We start from the raw sequence: 21,411 nt of genomic DNA on the forward strand, positions 1-21,411 counted from the left end.
TTTGATTGACAGGATACAACAGTTGCCATTGTTCTGTTTATAACAAGATATTTAATAAGAGTTGAGAATATTTTTATAGGTGGTCCCCCAAAGTTTGCGATTGCATTGTTGTATTTTTTATATAACAATTTTGCAGATTATCCAGAGACTGTTAGAAGAAAAACTTACCGCTTTACAGTGTGCAGTGTTTGACAAGACTCTGGCAGACTTGAAAACCCGAATGGAGAAAGTAGAATGCAACAAAAGGCATAAAACTGTGCTTACTGAAATGCAGGTGAGTGTTTGTATGTTCAGCTCCATAACTAAGGTCAAATGCAAAAATAACTTCCTCAACGTTCAGTAAATGGGCCTTGCTTGCTCTTATCCTATGCAAGCTGTTACAGCTCCAGAGCTCAGTCCCCAAGGGGACTGGGTGCCAGAAGCCAGCTCGCTCTCAGACCAAGGCCGTGGGACAGCCCTAGCAAGCAGGGAATATTCAGCTCTTAGTGATTAGGCAGCTCTTATGATTTCAGCTTTGCTTGCTAGGTAGCTTTTCCCTTGGCCTAAGGCTCCAGCAGACGGTAGAGAGAGGAGAAGCAGAAGACGCTGGCTGTTCCACGAGTATGGCTTTATTGGAGGGTCCGTGAAGGGTCTCAGCTCTTCTTCTTCCGAGTTAGTAGGGGTACAGTATGCTACTTTTATACCCTTGGCCTGGATCCAATCCTGACCAATGGCAAAGGTGTTAGAGTGACCATAAGTGACCAATAGTAGGGTTAACAACATATTGCCTTACATGGCTATAGGGATAAGGTACAAGGCGGATGTCCCTGGAGACAGGAAACTTCTTTGCCGCTGTGTCAGCATTCTATTCTCCAAGGAGCCCTGGCTAAACCTGAGGGGTTTACTACAACTCCACTTTCTGTTTTTACAAAAAATGCATTCGTGAGAGTTCTTTTGAAACAGTGAACAAGACACAAGAACATAGCTAACACCGTAAAAATTACAAGGAGAATCAACAACAATCCCTTAACTAAAGATGCAGCCCATTCTGTTAGTCCCCATTGCCCGAAAAGTTCATTGACCCAATCTGGGATTCTTTCTACTTTCAAGTCCTTCACGAGATCTTTCAGTTTCTGGATGTTCGCATGGATGGACTCCGAACGCAAAGAGAGGTTGAAGCAGCACATTCCTTCGAAGTCCTCACATCCATGTGCATGGGCAAGCAGCAGGAAGTTGATTGCTGCTCGGTTTTGGAGTGAAGCTTGTCTTGTGGTTTCTTCTTCCTTTAAGAGATCACTTAAGGCTGCTGATGTGGCATTAGCTTGTTTACTGAGCCAGCACCCAAGGTGATTGATTTCACCGAGGGTTTTAGCGGCAGCTACCCAGGGTAAAAACAGAGAGACAGCAATCTTTTTTGGTCTGTTCCAATCGTATAATCTCGGATCACAATTTTCATCGAATTCAGTGTAGGACCTTTTTTCACGTTTTGATTCTCTTTCTTTTTTCCAATTATGTAACAGGGTGATGTTTGGAGTAAGGATAGAAAGTTTTCCCAGAGTACAGGGACCTCCCTGGAGTCGGGAGGGGATCCCTGCCCATACTCTATCACCACAGATGAGAAACATTCCCTTGGGTAATACTTTGGGATGGAGAGAGGACACAGAAATTACATGAGCTGTGTAATTGCACCAATCATGAGGGTTATAGGCTTTGTTAACTGGTGATACATCTTTTCGATATGTGTTTTTGTGTTGGTCAATTTCTGGCCAATCATTTTTCGGACGCCTAAAGTAAAATTTGACACAATATGTGGCCTTGGAGGATCCCAATAGATCCAATTCTTGGGGTTCCTCTTGAGCATCTGGCAGAATTTTTGTCCACTCATCCCAAGTATCAGCCCCATTGGGTCTCTTACCTGTGGTGCAGAGAACCTCTGAGTTCTGGACAGGCCAATCGTCTGCTATAAAGGGAATTCCTACTAGACATGTAGAAAGTGGATTATCTATGCTTCCCATAGACAAGCACATGTTGTCTTGTTTTAATGTTTTTGCTAAGGTTACCCAAACATTATGGCTGGGCTGAGGGCTAATCCAGCCGAAGGCACGCGGTATGGTGTAGAGCATCCAGGCAGCGGTGAGGACAGCACCGACGGAGATATTTTTCATCTTTGGGCAGGATTAGGGCTTCTGATAGGGAATATAAGCACAATTTGTTATCTTTATGATGAGAGGGATTTCTGCCTTGTTCTTTTCTGTGTTCCCCTCCTCACCCCCCTTTTTCTTTTAATTTCTAAGCTGCACTACGGGAGGAGGAGCGGGTAGAAGGTTATGAGGTTTTAAGGTTAGGGAAAGGGAATAATAAGGCTTTTTACAATACAACACACAGTGTAATAACATAATTCAGAGAACACTTTTGTGTTAAGGCTATCTGAGGCCTATTACAGCAGACTGTTATTTAACTTTCTGTTTTGTCTGCTGCCTTGTAATGGGGCGATCTGTTCTTGTGTTTGTGGGTGTTCGGCGACGCCTTCGTCTCCACGCTGGGCTGGTTTGGTTTTGAGGTGGTCTTGTGTTTGCCTCAGGAGAGTTCTTGTCCTCGTCTGTAGTAGTGTTTGCTGTGCCTCAGTATGGTTTTACGTATTTTCCTGGGTACCACCTTGGACCTGATGGTAGTAGCACTCATGCATAACCTCTTCCCCAGGTAATCAACTGATGAGGCCCTGAAATTTGGTGTGTTTCAGGGTCTTTTACGAGCACAGGTGGTTTCTCCGTGAGCTTTGCTTGTGTGGTATTCGCAAAGTAGCGAAGTATTGGTGGGTCAGGCTCTGATGCTGTGCAGTTCAGGAAGTTGATGACATAGAGAGCCTTGCACAGTCTCTCCACTGGAGATATGATTTTCGTGTCTCTGTTCTGTTCTCGAGGACTCTTTTGATGGTTTGATGTGTCCTTTCCATGATGGATTGTCCTGTGGGGTTTACAGGTATGCCCGTCTTGTGTGCTATGCCCCATTCATTGAAGAACTCCTTCAACTTGTGGGAGGTATAGGCTGGCCCATTATCTGTTTTAATCTCCTTTGGTACACCCAGGGTGGCAAAAGCGAGGAGAAAGTGTTTTATTGTGTGCATGGTCTTTTCTCCTGCATGTGATGATGCAAACACTGCTCCTGAGAACGTGTCGACCGAAACATGCACGTACTTTGACCTTCCAAAAGGTGCATAGTGAGTTACATCTGTCTGCCACAGCTGACAGCTACTCAGACCTCGGGGATTGACTCCTGTACCCATTGATGGTATCTGGTAGTTTTGACAGTTCAGACAGGTAGCCACAATAGCTTTTGCCTGATCGTTTGAGAGCTTAAACATTCTCATAAGGGCAGGTACATTTTGATGAAAGAACACGTGTGACAGCTTTGCCTGAGCAAAGATGTTAGGAACATTAGCAGTTTCTGCTGCCATAGCTAATGCATCTGCTTTCCTGTTGCCTTCTGCAACAACACCTGGGAGGTCCGTGTGAGACCTCACATGCATTATGTGATAAGGTTGCTTTCTGTGGGATATCAATTGTATTAATTTAGAGAGCAATTGGTATAACTTTGGGTTAGAGACCTCTTTGAGAAGAGCATGTTCTGTTCTCATAGCTATTCCCACAACATAAACTGAATCTGTGACCAGATTGAAACGCTCGTCTTTAAATTTTTCAAAGGCTCTGACGACAGCTGCTAATTCTGCAATCTGTGGTGATCCTTCTACTTTCTGTATGTCAGATTGCCATTCTTGTGTCTGGGGGTCTCTCCAAGTAATCACCGACTTGTGGGATGACCCTGAGCCGTCTGTAAATAGAGTTAGAGCCTTGAGAGGATTTCTGCTTTGGATTCGTTTTGAAATCAAATGGAAAGTTTCATTCTGGCTGAAAAGCTTGTGTTCTGGGATGTCTGATGAAGTTTGACCCGTTTAACTGTCCAGAGCAAACTGTAGGCTCGCATTGGTCTTGATCAAATCCTCAAAGTCTTTAAGGGTTATTGGCAAATATATGCATTCAAAATCACACCCTGAAAGGGAGCAAAGGCGAGTCCTAGCCTTTTTTATTAAGTGTGCTATAATCTCCTGGTAGGTGGTAAGTGTCTTTGTAGGCTGGCTACTTGTAAAAACCCATTCCAGTATCAACAAAGGATCTCACAGCTGAGGGTCCCATTGGAAGATCAGTCCATGGAATCTGGGTGCTTTTCCCAGGATGATGGACTGGAAAGGCAGACTAGGCTCGTAGCGATGGGCTTTGCGTGAAGACAGGGCTTCCTGGACTTTGATGATGGCACCTCTGGCTTCCTCTGTGAGAGTGCAGGGAGAGTCCAGTTCCTTGGGTCTACGAAGAAGATTGAACAAGGGAGCAAGGTCCTCTGATGTAATTCCTAGCAGTGGACGTACCCAGTTGATGGATCCACACAGGCTGTGTAAGTCCCTGAGGGTTTTTGGGTCACCGTTGATGACGATCTGCTGAGGTAGGATAGTTCTTTCCCAGATCTGGACTCCAAGGTAAGTCCATGGCTCGGTGTACTGAATTTTGTCCTCACGAATTTCCATTCCTGCCTTTTCAATGGCTTCAATAGTCTTTTTGATTGTTTTGTCCAAGTAAGCTTTGTCTGAAGCACACACCAGAATGTCATGGCATCTGGAAATGATTTCCGAATGGGAGACAGGATGTGAGACACGTACCACTGGCAGGTAGTCGGCGAGTTTTTCAATCCCTGAGGAAGATAACGCCAATGATATCTTTTGAGCGGAGCTTCCTTGTTAATAGAGGGAACAGAAAAAGCAAACCGTGGAGCATCCTCAGGATGTAGTGGTATGCTGAAGAAACAGTCCTTAATGTCTGTGATAGCAAGTGTCCAGTCTCTAGGCAGCATCAATGAGGAGGGCAGGCCAGGCTGAAGAGGGCCCATGTCCTCGATGACTTCGTTGATTCTGCGAAGGTCGTGGAGAAGCCTCCACTTGTTTGTACCTGGCTTTGGTAGAACAAAGAACTGGAGAGTTCCAAGGGCTGTCGGACTCCACAATGTGGCCTTTTTTGAGCTGTTCTTCCACGAGGGCATTTAGGGCGCGCAGCTTGGCTTTCTTTAGGGGCCACTGCTCGGTCCAGATTGGCTTGTGGCTTTTCCAGGTGAGACAGGGTATTTTTGGCAGTGCGCTCAACTCAGTGGCCCCAGTCAGAAATCCTGAATGGGAATACGTAGGGAAGCACCCCAGTGGGATAAAACATCTCGTCCGCAAAGGGTGATGGGGGCCCTTACCACAAATGGATGGATGGTTGCCAGCTTGCCTTCTGGCCCTTCAACCAGGATGTTGTTCTTGCTCCTCATGGATACTGTAGTTCCACCAATCCCGGAAATCATGCCTGCAACAGGTTGTAGATCCCAGTGTGCTGGCCAATCTGAACGGGCGATGATGGTCACATCTGCACCGGGGTCCAGCATCCCTGGCAGGTGGGTCTTCTCTCCTTTGTGGGAGAGGCCGCACTCGATGGTAGGCTTGGATGGTCCCATGACTTGTGCTCACATAGCTGTAGGGTTGAGAGGAATCTATTCCCTGTGATTCTTTGGGAGTAAAAATGCTTGTGCTATTGGAGTTCCCTTAGAAAGAAAAAATGGTAAGTCTATGCAGTATACCTGCACGAGAATCTCTTGTCCTGGCTGCACTGTCAGCACTTCCGGAACAACGAAGATTTCCTTCGGAGTATTAACAGAATCACCTGTAATTAAAATGTCTGAAGGACTCCCTTTAGGTCCATATTTTCCTGTAGGAACACGATGAACATTCTTATCATTAAAGTCAATGGACAGAGCAGTTAGCAGTTGCTGGCAGGTACCTCTCTGGGTTGTCCCGTGGGTTGGGGCTTCTCCTTTGGGTCTGGAGCAGCCTGGGTTTGTGCCTGATTGGGTCTTGGTGGCCTTTGATTTGTATTCTGCGCCCGAAGGTGGAATGGGCGCCTCGAGTTAAAGGACACGATTGATAGCATTGCTGATGTTGGGGTCTTTGATTATAATTCCAATAGTATCGGGGGGGTGTTCTCTCCAGGCAGTCCTTTATATAATGTCCTAGCTCTCCACAGTGATAGCATTTAGCTTGTTCTTTAGAAGTTATGACTGCATGTGCACCAGAAACTCCTTCAGCAATACCCTTAGCAACTACTTGGGCCACTGTATTTTCAGTGGACATGTGATGTGTACAGCATTCTAGCATTTGCTCTATAGTGGGGTCTGTATCCACGGGTAAAGACCTCAAAATGGCCTTACATTTCTCATTTGAATTGCTGAAAGCAAGCTTACATAAGAGTTCCTTTCTTGCCTCAGTACTCTCTATTTGTTTCTCCAAAGCATCTCTAAGTCTGTCCACAAATTTTATAAAGCTTTCTTCAATGCCTTGTTTTATAGTAGAAAAATGCATTGTTGGCATTGACTCATCCTGCATAAGAAGCAAGGAGGTTTTTGCTGCGATTGCTACATCCTGCAGCGCTTCTTTATTCAGAGTTTCCATTTGTTCTGCTGGCTTTTGAAAGTCTCCTTCAGCGGCCAATTGTTCTACTGTGAACTTGGTCTTAGTAGCATTGGCAGTATATGAATCTGATAACGTTTTTAAGTGTTTCTTCCAATGCCTAACCCATAACATATTCTGCCAGTGACAGAAGGCATTGTGAAATATTTTTTACATCGTGAGGAAGCAAGACGTGCAGAGAACATGGCTTCTAGGAAATTTCTAAAGATATGTGAACTACGTCCATGTTCCTTGGCTATATTTCTCAATTGTACCAGTTCCTTATTAGAAATTGGTTTCCATGCCTTGATATTAGATTCCCCACTATTCCTTCCTTGCCTGTACTCAACCGGAAAGGCTGTGATTTTCTGTGCTAGGTCCCAGTTCCCAGACTTTGTAGCTTCTATCTTAATAAGAGCCCATGGGTCTATATTAATCGCATCAAAATCAGATTCATCAGAAGAGCTCTCATTGTCTGAGGAACACTGTGAGGGATATGCTACCCATGAATTCCTTTTCTTTCGTTTAGAAGCATTTTTCACTGTTTTCAGTGACTGGCCCGAAGTTAGCACTGTTGGGTGAGGGGTAGCCGTGGAGCAGCAGGGACCGGATTGGGTTGGGGGGGGACACCACAGTTTAGTAGTAAGGTTCCTAGAGTTGCCAGCAGTTGGGAAACCATTCTGACTCTGCAGGAGGAGGAGGTGGTGGGGGGAACTGCAAATACTAATGTTCCTTTTGAGTTCTAAAACTACTTTCCTGCTCAGAAGGAGGGAAGCAACCAGTTAATCATACAGAAACTCCAAAGGGTATCTTCTATGTGGCAAACTGATTCATTAGCTGTTAGCAGACTGCTTTTCCACTCTTCTGTTCCATTTAGGCATTTTGAAAAAAATTCCAAGTATGAAAATATCTAAGGTCTTTATGAAGCTGGAAATTTACTTAAAAATGGGAACATGCAGAAAGGAGAGGACAGTAGTGCTGGACTTGGAACATTCTACATCACATGTTTCCCCAGAGTGTAAATAGTTTATGTTCTAGCAAGGAGGCACATAGCTAGTGTTGAATGCAGTATGCTTTCCTGCATTATTTATAGAAAATATGTACATAGTGGTGACGTGAAGAACATCACAAAAAAGAATTTTGAACTGACAGGAGAATTAAAAGCTTATCTCATAACAAATTCAAACAATAACGCCATTCTACTTTTTTATGACAAGAAACATGGAGTTTGCCAGATCACTTCCCACTATACAACTCTTTCCTCTTGTTGCCACAGACATTTTGTGTTGATTTCTTAAGTTCTTTCTAAGATGCTTTCAATATACTTGTTTACCAGTGTCTTTAGCTATCAGCTAAAATGTCAAAGGAATAACATCATATAAGGCTTTCATGTACGTAGTTTTGTGTGAACATGCCAGATGGATTCAGTTTGTGCAGTTGTGACTAGGAAGGAAAATAATTAAACCTTTCTCTAAGATACCTTGACTGTGATGCATACATTTGTCTTTCTGCTATAATATAGTTGAAAATAACATAGTTGTACTGCATTTCAAGGAAGAATAATTTCCCTGATATGAAAATAGCATTTGACTTAACTATGTCTTAGTTATATATCTCTTAGTTTATAAAATCTCTTTGATGGTTCTTGGGATTTATGGTTTTGTTTGTTTTCGTCTTCTTCCTGTTTAGGCTAAAATTGCAAGATTGACAAAGCGGGTTGGAGCAGCTAAGGAGGACTTGAAGAAGAGACAGGAAGTAAGAACTAGATTTGTTGGGTTCTGGGGTTTTTTCCTGACTTATCCTAATCCTTGTGTTGGAAAACAAAGAAAATTTATAAGCAGAAAGATGTTTATTCAAGAAAGACTTGTTTATTCAATGATATTAACAATTGGGTTTGTCTGGTTTGGTTAAAGAAATCTTAACATCTGTTACGTAATTCTGAATTATACAGAAGCTTCTTTAGCTGTTTTTAGTGTGAAAACACCTTTAACTGTATATAACTGAATGAAATTTACTTCAGTATGAAGAGTACCATGTAAATAAAAGTGCATCCAACTACTGTGGGATTCTGAGAGAGGAGAGGGGGAAGAAGACAGAATATAGGAGAAGGAGACAGTAGGACCAAGGAGATTTTGTGTAGTTGTAAAACATGCCAAATTCTCCTGCAATGTTGACTTCAGAAAATGAATCACTCACGCAGCAGTGAATGGATATTAAATAGAATGAAAATATAAGTTTGCAAGTTGCCTTAGAGTTGTTCTGTTACGGCCTCTCTCTCATTCTGTGTAGAATGTGGCAAATGCACCTGTATCTCCAGGGAAAGCAGCACCTGACCCTGCAAATGTAAACAATGCCACGTGTCGGTAAGCAAAGCACATCACTGGGACTGTGTTCAAATGCACAATAGGGCACTTCAGATACTCTCTGTACTTCCTTTTTTTTAATTAAAGTGTTTTTTCCTTTTCCTTCATTGCTCTTCACTTGTAAAATCTGATTTGTTTTTACAGAAGTCATAAATTGACAGAATTGAACCCATTCTTGGTTAAATCTAGATGGTATTTAGCATCAGTTTCAGTGTTTAAAAATTACAGATAATAGTGGAAGTTTAATTTCAAGAACAGGAAAATTCATATAGTGCAAGGACTTGAAAATTTATAAATAATTCCATACTTCTTTTTAATTGGGAAATAGCTAGTTAATTTGCCTGAGAAGCAAAAGTGAGTTTTGAAAAAGTAAATCTCAAAGAAGAGAACGGCTGTAAAATTAAGGTTTTTTTCACCATTGTACTGTTCATAAATATACCTTAAGTGGCTTTTTGAGAGAAATGCCAACTCCATCTTTGTTCCTTAGAAATGCTGGCACAGTAAGGCAGATGCTGGAGTCAAAGAGGAATGTAGGAGAGAGCACACCAGCAACTTTTCAAGCCCCTGCGAATCCAGGTAAGAAACTCCCTATGGACTATAAACACACTTCTTAAAAGTTCTATTGCTTTCCATTAAAGAAGTAACTAACCAAACCGAGCAAAACTGATTTTACTCCTTTTTTCTGACCTAAAAAAAAATCATTATTTTTAGTTGTCTAGTGCATTCCCTGTTTATATTTGTTTAGTGTGCTTACCAGGTATGGAAAAAAAGGTGTTGAGTTGGCCGAGCAGAACTTGTGGTAAATTAGATGCTTCAGTAGACTGCATGCTGGGTATGGCAGCAAAATTGGCTGTCAAGAACTGAGACTTGTCTCAGGCCCCTTATTGTACTTGGTCATAATAGGATGCTGATGATACCCTTCTCTCTACCTAATGACTATAGAAATTGAATTGGAAACTAAACAGCAATTATAAAGCGCATTTCTTAAAGGAGTCATGTTGAAAACTGGAATTTCTAGATTAAAATTTTATAGAGAATAAAGACTTAAACTCACCATTAATTTATTCATTATAGTTTGCGGTCCTTGGTTGTTAAAATAGTTTAATATCGAATGCTGAATCTTTCCCACAGAATTATCTTACAGTTTGTATGTACTGGCTTTCAGTAGTGTGTTTTGCTCCTGATCTTTAGAATTAATCCTCAAATTTTGTTGCATTAAAGTCAGTATCTTCTCTGACACATTAATACTTGGTTTTGGTAGAACCTTCTGGATACAAGGTTCTACCTATACAAGACAAGCTAGTCATAACCGAAATAGTTTTTCTTTTCTTGTGTTTTGTGAAGCACCAGTTGCTCTGCTGTTTCTATAATGGATGCTTAAAATGCTGTATTTTATGGTTTCAGCAGTTAAATCTTGGAGCTTTCTTCAAGCCTGTGTCATAATTCTTTATATATCTTTTTTCCTGATATTTCTTAGAAACAGAAATTCAGTACTGACTGTATCTTTAACCAGACCATTGAACAGGAGAGTGTACAACAGAAAAATAACACCTATAGCCTTTATTTGCAAAAAGAAGTAATTGTACACCACTTTTTTCGTAGAATCATAGAAGTATTTGGGTTGAAAGGGACCTTTAAAGATCATCTAGTCCAACCTTCCCACCATGGGCCAGGCCATTTTTCACAAGATCAAGTTGCTCAAAGCGCTGTCCAGCCTGACGCTGAACACTTACAATGATAGGGTGTTCCCAGTCGCTGTGGACAGCCAGTTCCAGTGACTCACTGCCCTCATCATAAATTGTTTCCATTTGTTGTGTTTCAGTGGAACTTCCCACTTGATTCAAATACTTAATTTTTTTATTTATTTTTTATGTGTAGTGCCTGCTTCCAGTCTTGCTGCTTCTCCAGCAGTTGTCAGTGGACTTCCTAAGCTTCAGACTCCAGTGTCCTCCACCAGCTCTTTGACAACAGCAGTGCTTCCCACAGCTAACACGGCTACAGTTGTAGGCACTAACACAGTGCCCACTGGCAGCACTCAGTCAGTGTCTGTCTCATTGCAGTCTTTGCCTGTAATCCTGCATGTACCTGTGGCAGTGTCATCCCAGACTCAGCTTCTGCAAGGCCACACAGGGACTTTGGTCTCTAACCAGCCCTCAGGCAACGTTGAATTCATATCTGTACAAAACTCGTCTACAGTTGGTAGTCTTACCAAAACGACAGTGTCTTTGGCATCAACTAACACAACTAAACCAAATAACATCCCACTTGTGCCCAGTCCTGGTATTCTGAGGAACTCTGCAGCCAGTGCTGGGTCAATAGGCACAACGTTGGCAGTACAGGCTGTTCCTACTTCACATCCTGTTGCCCAGACCACAAGGACTTCTTTGCCTGCAGTGGGTACTCCAGGACTTTATAATGCAACTGCCAGTCGAGCGCCCCTACAGATGAAGCTTCCTCTCTCTGCATTTAATAGTACAGCTCCTACTGAACCACCCCCCCTTGCAGCACCCAAGATTGGTAAGTTGTGCTTGAATGTTGGCACTGGCAGAGGAGGATAGTGGTCACAGGGAAACATAAAACTGCACTCTGTGGGAAATTGTTTCTTAAGGTGTCTTGTAGCGATAGTTCTTCTAGGTTGCATTTCTGTTGAAATTTTCAAGATCAAAATAATCTCTGACAGATCTGTTTCAGACATTGTTGAAAGTAAACTCCTCTTGAAGTCAGCAGTGTGGCTTTGTAAGCTTTGTTTTATTTAGAGTTTGATTTATATAATTCCTAGCGTGAAGTAAGAAACTCCTGTCATTAAGAGCTTGGTATTTAATTTTAACACAGCCTCTCAGAATAATATGAACTACCTTTGTAAGTAAAGGCATACTGTGAAAGGAAAGTATAATTGTAACTTAATTTTAACAACACCTAAAAGAAAACAAATTGGTAGAAAAAAGCAATTGAATATGAACCTAGTTCCAATGGAATGCATTTACAGTATTTAAATAAAGTCTAAATACAGTAAATGTTCAGATAACAATAATTAGCTTGATTATTTTAAAATACTTTTTCTCAGTCTTTGGTCCTGCCCTGATGGTTGTCTGCATTTCTGATTTTATGTACCTTAATTTTTTTTTATAATCGGTGGGATTTTGGATTTTTTTTAATAGGTGGGATTTCAGGATTTATAAGTGTTGGAGTTGTAGCCTCATTGGCACAATATAAGCTAGAAGGATCTTAAGCAAAACTTGACATCAGAACTAGTTTCATTTCTAACTTATGCTAACTTATTTGGCATAAGTTACTTATGCTAAAATATGTGCTCTGTAGGGTTAGACATTTATGTTTTATATTGACTCTTAGCTCTAACGCAAAAAGATGTGATTTAAGACAACATAAAAAGGGTTGTGGCTGATGAGATACAGTGAAAAAAGGGAGGACCTATGTGTCCAAAGAATGTCTCATTTTATGCAGTTTCCATAGATTTGCTTTGTACCCTAGTAGTTTTCTCACCAGAACTGAAATGCTGATTTAGGCCAGCACTGTTGCTGATGAGCTCTAATTACAATGAAAAGGAATGAGAACCGACTTTGAATTTATATATTTGCATCAAATATTAAAGCAGCTTCTTAAATTGCTAGTTTAATGTTGGCTGAGCTACTAAAGATACTCAGTCTCCCTGCCTCAGTTATATATTTTGCAGTCTCTTTAAGCATCCTTTTTTCAGTCAGGTCTTTTTTTGTACAGAAATATTTAACAATTGTATTAATTTTTAGTTGAATAGCTTATCAATATGCATACAGGGGGAGGAGAGATTGGAGTTATACTTTGTGCTCAGGCAAGGAAATTGCTCATAAAATACTTTTAATATACTGTCAAACTTACAAGAAAAGGGACACGTCAATCAAACTTGACTACTTATAATTGAAAACTGGGGCTAAATGTAAAATATGTCACATATTGAATGTTTCATGTCAAAACAGTTTTGAATATTGCCTTCAAATATGGCTAGTGTGTAGCAATAAGTAGTACTGAGTAGATACTGCAAATGAACAATTTTTTGACCCCTCAGAAAACCAGACAAGCAGGCCACCAACAGATACTTCATCAAACAAGCGACCTGCTGAGGGAACAACACAGGTAGGCTGTTGATTGTTTCTATATAAAATTCTGAAGTTACAATCCACAGGAGATTATTGATTATAATTGCACAATTTTAGTTTCTTTTGTGCCATCCTTTCTAGTTTCCTTTCTAGTTTCTCTCAGTTTATATTCTTCTTCTTTTGATTCACTGTTACTTACAGCATGAGCTTCTGATAATTTTTTCAGAAGTGTTCTGATGGGATTTCTGTAGGTAGACGAGTTGGTAAATCAGGAGCAGACTAAAAGTTGTCTGCTAAAACAGAGCTAGCATACAAAGAAAAGACTGCCCAATCTTTGTCTGAATGGCTTGAACTTATATAGATACAAATATTTTATAAATTATCGCACTGCTCTCATTCCTACACTAATCCAGAAGTTAAAATTGGAATTTTAATGTTTGATTGCCATATATCATGGGAGAAAAAAAAAGAAAAAGAAACCTTCTTCAGGAATAGCTACTTCATAAAGGATAGCTTGCAATACTTCTGGATTCCTTCTCTAAAATTTGTTGGAATTGCTTTGAAATTTAAAGTTTGAAATTAAGCTATTTAAAATTCTTCATAAATAATTTTTTCTGTTGATAGATGTTTCAAAAAGCACCTCATACTTAAGTCTTCATATTAATTAGAAGTCATGTTATTAAGAGGAATAAAATTAATTGCTTCTAGACAGCATTTCCAAATTCATTAGTGTCTCAAGGTACAGTTAATCTAAATTGTATTTCAAAGCAAGAAGAAAATATACTGGACCATATTCTGGTTTTCACCTGCTGAAAGTAGTCTGGCAAAGGTAGTCAGTATTTTAGAGTATAAACTATGCCTCACTCTTATCTTTCAATTAAGATAAAGAATGGTTGTTTGGAACTTAATTTTTCAAAGATACCTGTGGATTATAGCTATTCAAAACCCTTGTCAGTACTTGATACATAGGAAATCCAGTACCATAATGGATGACAGGAGTACAGTTTTAAGGTTTAATTTTCAGTATAAGATGCATATTTTGGAATTTTTCTTCAGTTAGAGCCTGAAACCTGGAAAAACTTTGGAAAAACGGATTGTGTATGATAATGGTATTTAGCAGTGGAAGATGAGCTGGAAGGAGGGAAATAAGACAGAGGATGTCTTCTGGTTTTCAGTCTTCTGTTGTGTAGTGTATGTTCTAGGTTTGCTTTCTGTGAAATCAGGTAAAGCTTGTGTAATGCCATGGTTAAAAAAGAAGAACCTGATGCATTTTAATTGGCTAGTGAGGTATGGAATTGACGTGCCGTCCATTTGAAAAACCCAGTTAATGCCACCTGCTTTTTGTTAGGTAAAATCCAAAATATTATATATTACTCCACACTTCACAGCTCTCAGATCATAAAGTAGTTCGCTGTGTGCCGAATACCCGTGGCATATTTGATGGTACAACTTTGATCAATTGTTTCGAAAAGCAGTTGAAACAGGAAGAGACTCCATCAGAAAATAAAGAAGCAGTAGAAGCAGCACAGATGAATTTTAACTTCCCTGAGGATGTTCTCTTTGGCTTGGAGGAAGAGGAAGAGGATGCTAAGAGCATCAAAAACACCCACAAGCAGACTGGCTGGGCAGCTAACCTATTAAAACAGTGGCTGGCCAAAAATGGCAAGGATCCTAGCTTTGAATTGGTCCCAGTGAGTGAACTCAATGATATCTTAAGAGAGTTTTATTACACAATAAGAAATCACGATGGAAATACCTACAGTGTGGCAAGCTACAAGTCAATGCGTGCCGGCTTAAACCGGCATCTCAAAATGCCGCCTTACAATCGTCAGATTTGCTTAATGAAGGACAAAGAGTTTGCCAGTGCAAACATGGTGTTTGTGAGCGTGCTGAAGATGCTGCGCATGCAGGGGAAGGATGAGACTCACCACCATCCTCCTATAGCTGCCGAGGACTTGCGTAAGATTAAGCAATCTGGTGTGCTGGGTTTGCACAGTCCCCTGGCACTCGTCAACAAGGTGTGGTTTGACTTGCAGTTGCATTTTGCCAAGCGAGGGAGGGAAATTCTGAGAGATCTGGCTCCAGATGCATTTGTGGTTAAGATGGACAAGAATGGGCGTCGATACGCTATGTTTAGATACCCTGGCAAAGGCAAAAATGGAGAAGATCCTCATAAAATGGGTAAAATGTATGATATGCCTGGGGACCCAAACTGTCCTGTATTTTCCTTGGAACTTTATTTGTCCAAGTTGCCTCCAGAGCCCCCTGCCTTTTACCTGCACCCTCTAAAGCTAACGTCAGAGCAAATGCAAGAACAGCCTGTCTGGTACAAAAGAGAACCAATGGGTGTGAACTACCTGGGTACCATGATGCCCAGGATAAGTGTGGCAGCCAGGCTCTCTCAGCGGTACACCAATCATTCTCTCCGAACTACCACCATCCAGCTACTGTGTGAAGCAGGGCTGGGGCCTAGGGAAATAATGGCAGTGACAGGCCATCGCTCCGAATCTGCTATTAGGCACTACTGGGGATCTGCAGAGGTTCGCTACAGGGCCTGGTCAGATATCATGGAAAAGAATGCCCCCAGTTGTCGATATAGCAAGATCCCAAATGAAGAGAGAAAAGAATCCGTATCTGGTGCATCCACCTCCTCTGTGAAACGTACTGTTCTAGAACAAAACAAAAGTTTATTCCCTGCAAAATCAGTGGTGCCACCTGGCACTAACTCTGTGGCTTTAGTCCCTGAGGGACGCCCAGCTCTGAATTACAAAAGCCCGGTCCTGTTGAACCGCAGTTCATCCAAGGTGTTTCTCCCCAAGAGCGTGACCAGTGGGAACCTAACTGCTGGTCCCCTTCAAGGCTGTTGTAGCAAACCTGTCTTTATAAAGCGTGTGATAAAACAAGAACCTACGACTTGATGCTTCTGTAATAGAACTGATTTCAGATGAATTGCTAAAATGGAAAAATTATCAGATTTGGTTTTTTATTTGGTCTATGAAGGAAATTCCTTATGGCCTAATTCAGCAAGAGGTATCCTGTTCACACTGAAGATGTCAGCTATGGAGCAGAAATTTAAACTGTGGAGGGCTTGGAGTTTGTATGACTTTTTGTGGCAGCTGGGACTCTTCCAAGTGGCTGAGCAGAGTTACTTAAAAAACATTAAAGGGAGATAATGATTTCCACTTAGCTGAGGATATGCTTTCTTCACTAAGAGTGTGGTTTTTATATTTTGTGAAGAGTGTTATTTATCGTACTCTTTTGTGACTGCTGGCACTAATGTAGCATCTTACAAATCAAATACTTGATTACTGAAGAGCACCAAGAAAGTAGAAGCTGAATGAAATAGATACAGATGCTCTACAAATATATACATATGCATGAAAACACCTGGAATTGCTTAACCACCCTCACCCTCTGTCAAATTCTTATCAGACCTACCAGAGGACTGTGCCTTTGTTTCCTTTTTTTTTTTTAAACCTTCTTCTAAATTGATTTTCTCTGTGAGCTGCAGATTTGCATTGGAGGTCTTTCGTATTTAATATTTTTGGCTTAAGATTCCAGTCATTCTGTTCTCCAAAGGCATTACTCATAGGTGTAGTATTAAAATTGGGATCTCTTTGGTTGTGCATGAAATGGGGAAAACATTCTCAAAGGAGCTGAAAACAATTTCTTGCTTAAATGCCAGGTAATTAGTGTTTGTGTTGTCTCTGTGCCTGACTTGTGAGAGGGTCTTTTTTTTTTGTATCTCTTCTCACCAACCCCCTTCGTCACATCATCTTTGCACTCTAGTCTTTGCCAGTATATATAATTCACAAGAAGTACACCTTGTTCTTCCTCACTGAACCCTGGCCAGATATTTTTGGTTTTAACTTCTTCAGGTCAGTAAACTGGTCCTGTCATTATCTTTACTGTAGATTTTCACAGGTTAGAAATTCTCAGCATAGTGGATGTGAATAATTTTCATCATAGATTCTGACAAGAGATTTTCCAGTAAATAAAAATAGAAAACTGGTTATAGAATTACACATTATGGTTGGTCCTCTTTGGAAGAAGAAACAGCGTAGCATTTAAAACTGCTTTCCATATATTAACAATGAAATAAAAATTGTTTTTTACTTTTTAAATGCGTGTACACAGAGGCACTTCACATGGTTTATCATACTAAGGACTTCACTTGAAGTGTTGATTTTGCTCAGCAGTGGACAAAATAGGGAAAAGTCGGAGCTGAAATGACAAATTGACCGTGGTAAACTCTTAATTCTGTGGAGAACTTCCTTGCTGGGATAGGCTTTCAAATTTTGAATGAGATTTATCACTCAGTTATAGTGTATAGTCAATATAGACACTGTTTTTAGTCTGTGCAGAGGACTTGATGCCTGAATGTTGTAGTTTTTATCTTGGCTGATAATATTTACTTTTGTGACCTTGTGTCAATTCTTCATACTTACTGCATCAATTTCCCAGAGTGTAAGACCAACACAGTGCTCCATTTTCTAATGGATCATGATAACAGTTAAAAGGTTCTAAAAGTTCTTTAGTGATCTTAAACTCATCTGTGGTTGAGATAGTTGATCAGATGTAATTGTTAATATAGAAATTACTTCTACACAGTCCTGCTTCCTTAGTAGGAGTGCTAATTCATTGCATAAACGACTAGAGGAAAGAAGCATGGGTCATTCTGTCAAGCCTAAAATAAATCAATTGGAGATGGTCAAGAAAGTGATCCTTTCTAATGGCAAGAAGAAAAAGTGAAAAAACAAAGGCCAAACAGTTCTCAAAATATAGGAGAACTGTGCAGTAACTTCTTCAAGGATATTTTAGGGTAACACAGATTTTGAAATTTTGGAGATTCATGGAATTAATAACTCGGCAAAACTGGCAAAATTAATCTCTAAATTGAATCTAAACTTCCACCAGGATGGGTATGTATTACTGTCCTCTCCCAGAAAAAAGTTACCATCTTTGTCTCAGGTAGTTGCTTCTTCCAGTATATTGGCACTGAACATTTATCCTCCAGGAACAAGAGAAGTATGTTGCCAGATGATTCTGTGTTCCCTCTTGCTGCATACTCTGCTCACACTGACCTGCTCTGGTTCTTACTGCATCTGGATGACTGGTGCAACAGCAAATTGCTGATGGCTTCATTCTCCAACACAAATCTAGTTGGTGACTAAAATAGAAAAAGGGACTCTAGGCCAGTCTTGGCATGTCTCTCATTCATTCTTTTTGATTATCATTTGGCTTCTAACTTGACTTCCGTTCTGTTGGCTTATAATTGGGTATTTTTGGATTCTCATTTGTTAAATTCTAGTGCTATTGGCACCAATTATACAGTGTCCTCTTACTACCTTCTGGGGTTTTGTATGGAAGAATTTTTTTATTTTTTGTTTTTTAGTAAGAAAGTATTCCTCATATGGACTGGAAGTATTATTGCTTCACAAGACCTGGCATCATTATTTACTAAGCTTTCTGGTAAACTTTGATTTCTAATTAGTAGAACATCTTTCTAACTTTCCAGAACTGAAAAAATCTTTCTCCTCTTTCCGCTCCCACCTAAAGTGTTAAATAAATCTTTCCTACATGTATTTTATTTCTAGAAAAAATGAACCAAATGCATATTTTGCAGCTTTTGTGAAGTCAATTTTGGTTGTGAGTACAGGGAGCAGGGAGTCAAGTTTCAAGTCAATGCTGTTCATGGCAGTACAGGTTATGCTGTGTGAACATAATAAATTCTATCAAAATGGACCTTATTGTACTCCTCAGTTGCAGTATCAGCAGAGAACCTCAGAATAGCAGGGTAACAAGTGTTGAGTCTTTTCCCATTATTTTTCTGCTATAAGTGAACCTCTTGGTGAACCAACAGGTTAAATATAGTTTGTTGTCTAAATTTAGATTTATACTTTGGCTGCAAATTTTATGCAAAATCGCCAGTCATCATTTAAAATTAATTTTAAAAATCCAAATGTAAGAAGTATTCTTCGGAAGAAGTTTACCGTCTATGTTTCTTGAGTTTTCTAATTAGATCTTCTCCTAAAATAAGATAGTTTCATTTCAGTTGCAAAAAAATCCCTTAAAAGCAAAACCAACCAAAAACCACTAACCAAAAAAATCCCAACAAACAAATAAAAAACCCACCAAAAACCCGAACAACAACAACAAACCCCCAGTGCTTAGTCTAAGTCAACTACATTAATAGTGACTGCTGTGTTATTGATTAAATTCCATTTTCTTTTATGGAGATGACCCTGAAAACAGTGAAGAGTAACTGGTTCCTTACATAATGCTTCCATAAATTTAGTTTTGCATCTCATTGTCATAATTCAGCTTTGGTAGTAGTGTTGTGAATACAGGACTTGTTTTCCCTGTACTTTCCTGTTAAGTTTGGAAATCTCAGCTGTTACTTTAAGGGGTACTCGAATTACTTCTTGTTTATATGAAGTTGGCATGGTATCTTAAAGTATGTTAAATTTTCCTTGCTTATATGCACCTTCTCTGTACCATGTGAAGTGCTTGACTGTGCAGTGTCGAATACCTGAAGGCATTGAAAGGATGCTTTGAAATGGAATTTGTTCTTGGGTTTGTTGTGGTTTTAGTCTAGTACCTCTGGTTATTCTGAACTGAACTGCTTTTCAGTAGTTGCTAAAGTTTTCCATATGCAGCTTGGATGTATGATTTTGCTGTGTTACTGTTTTCTTCTTTTCAGCCTTTCTCTCTGCTTCTTGCTCCTAAAGGAGTGGCTGCAGGGATGTGGAAGGGGATGTCTTACTACTTGTATTAGTCTTTCATCTTCAGCTTTTTCCTGTGTACACACAAATTTAAGGGTTGTTATTTGGTCCCAGTCATTTTATCCATGGCCATTCCAGTGCCTCGGGTTCTTGAGCTGCATTTCTGAAGGCATGACAAGCACTTTTACTGTATTGGGACAAATGTTATTGTTATAGAGGCAGAGGCATTTTTAATTATATAGCAAATCTTTAGAATGGTTTAAAAATATTTTAGTACAAATCCCGATTATAGATACAGGATTTATATTTATTATATATAATATATAAATATAGCTATGGTTTACTGAGAGAATCTATGAAAGCAGTTTTATTACACTGTAACTTAAGGTAACAGTGAACAAATCTTAACAGGGTTCAAAATGTCTGGCATAAGTCAATCTTCAAGAATAGTTTGCATCATATTTATTAAAACACCAGGTCAGGTGAAGAGTCTTTTTTTTCCTGTTCCTACTTCATGTGCAATTTATTTTCTTAAGGAGTAAGCCTGTTTTTTAGTCTAAATTTCATCTGTGCATTTCACTTTACAGCTACTATTAGTTTATTAAATAAAAGTCCACAAGTGTCCTACCCATTCCCCATTGTTTCTGACACACCTTGATTTCTTTGGTTGAGCTACAGTTTAATTTAAGCTGTCTTGCTGACTATTGGAAATTCATCTCGTAAAACATTAATAAAGTATATTTATACCTCCTATCACATTACTCTGCAATGTGTAACAAACTTTGTGAGTGTCTCTTAGAAATAATGTGAACAAAGTTGATATGTCAGCGTACAGTTTATAAGCAGCTGTTAATTCTATGTTGTTGAAGCGTTATTGATGAATATGTTACCTTGCATTTCATGGTTTTATCATTCAAAATAAACATATACAGTTATAGATGTCAAATGGGCTGCTTGACTTTTGTCTCTGACCATGGGATTATGTTCGGGCTGTTTAAAATGCCACTAGCTCTCTCTGTGAGGTGGAACCTTTCCCTGAGACCAATTAGAAAACTAAATTATAAAGTTGTTAGCAGAACATCATGGAGCTGAATTGGATGGCTGTTTTAAGGAGCACAGTTAAAGTGAATCCATTCTTTTAAAGTGATTGTCTTTCCTTGCAAGTGTATCTGTGTTACTTAAACTAATCCCAACTACTGAGAGCAGTTTTTAATGAATAAATATACTTGTATATTGTAGGCTCAGATTTGTCATTTGAGGCCAGAAAACTTGGGAGAGATATTAAAACAATCTCACTGATTATACCATTACTCCATGCATGGATAATAGCTTTTAAAAGCTGCAGAAAACTAATCTGAAAAGTATTATATTTACTGTTCAATCAGATGGCCAGTATCTGCCCTTTGCACCAAAGAAATGAGAGTGTATATAATACATAGGGGTTAATATAAGTGGTTATTGATTTTTTCCATGTTTGTATAGTTCTTGTTTGGTGGGAAGTTAGCACAGTACCAGTTAAGGGTAAGGGGAATGGAGCAATCGTGTGAATGCAACACATAAAGTGTCTATTTAAAGTATTTTTGAGCATTACACAAATATGCAACCCCACTATCAAAGCATATATTGCAGCACTATGAAATTTTGTTTGTGTAAACTTTGATCTTGGTAAACTGCTTCCTTTATTACATTATCATTCTCCTTTTATCTTGGTAAGAGATGACAAATGTGTT

The 21,411-nt window shown here is 39.7% G+C and overlaps 1 protein-coding gene across 9 annotated transcripts in view; it reads left to right on the forward strand.

Moving 5' to 3' along the window:
- Positions 1-21,411, forward strand: part of ATF7IP (activating transcription factor 7 interacting protein) — an 88,447-nt gene that overhangs the window by 44,013 nt on the left and 23,023 nt on the right. For 4 of the 9 annotated variants that reach the window (XM_064702245.1, XM_064702244.1, XM_064702243.1 and 1 more), the window contains 7 exons: positions 137-274; positions 8,192-8,257; positions 8,792-8,865; positions 9,353-9,441; positions 10,744-11,382; positions 12,926-12,993; positions 14,429-20,618. In XM_064702245.1, coding sequence (XP_064558315.1) covers positions 137-274; positions 8,192-8,257; positions 8,792-8,865; positions 9,353-9,441; positions 10,744-11,382; positions 12,926-12,993; positions 14,429-15,874 — 2,520 coding nt within the window. In that variant the 3' untranslated portion in view covers positions 15,875-20,618. Of the gene's footprint in view, positions 1-136; positions 275-8,191; positions 8,258-8,791; positions 8,866-9,352; positions 9,442-10,743; positions 11,383-12,925; positions 12,994-14,428; positions 20,620-21,411 lie in introns of those variants that run through there. The other 5 variants (XM_064702240.1, XM_064702241.1, XM_064702242.1 and 2 more) reach the window with 2 other exon arrangements.

The sequence above is a fragment of the Zonotrichia leucophrys genome, chromosome 1A (genome assembly GCF_028769735.1).
Source record: "Zonotrichia leucophrys gambelii isolate GWCS_2022_RI chromosome 1A, RI_Zleu_2.0, whole genome shotgun sequence".
Taxonomy (NCBI): domain Eukaryota; kingdom Metazoa; phylum Chordata; class Aves; order Passeriformes; family Passerellidae; genus Zonotrichia; species Zonotrichia leucophrys.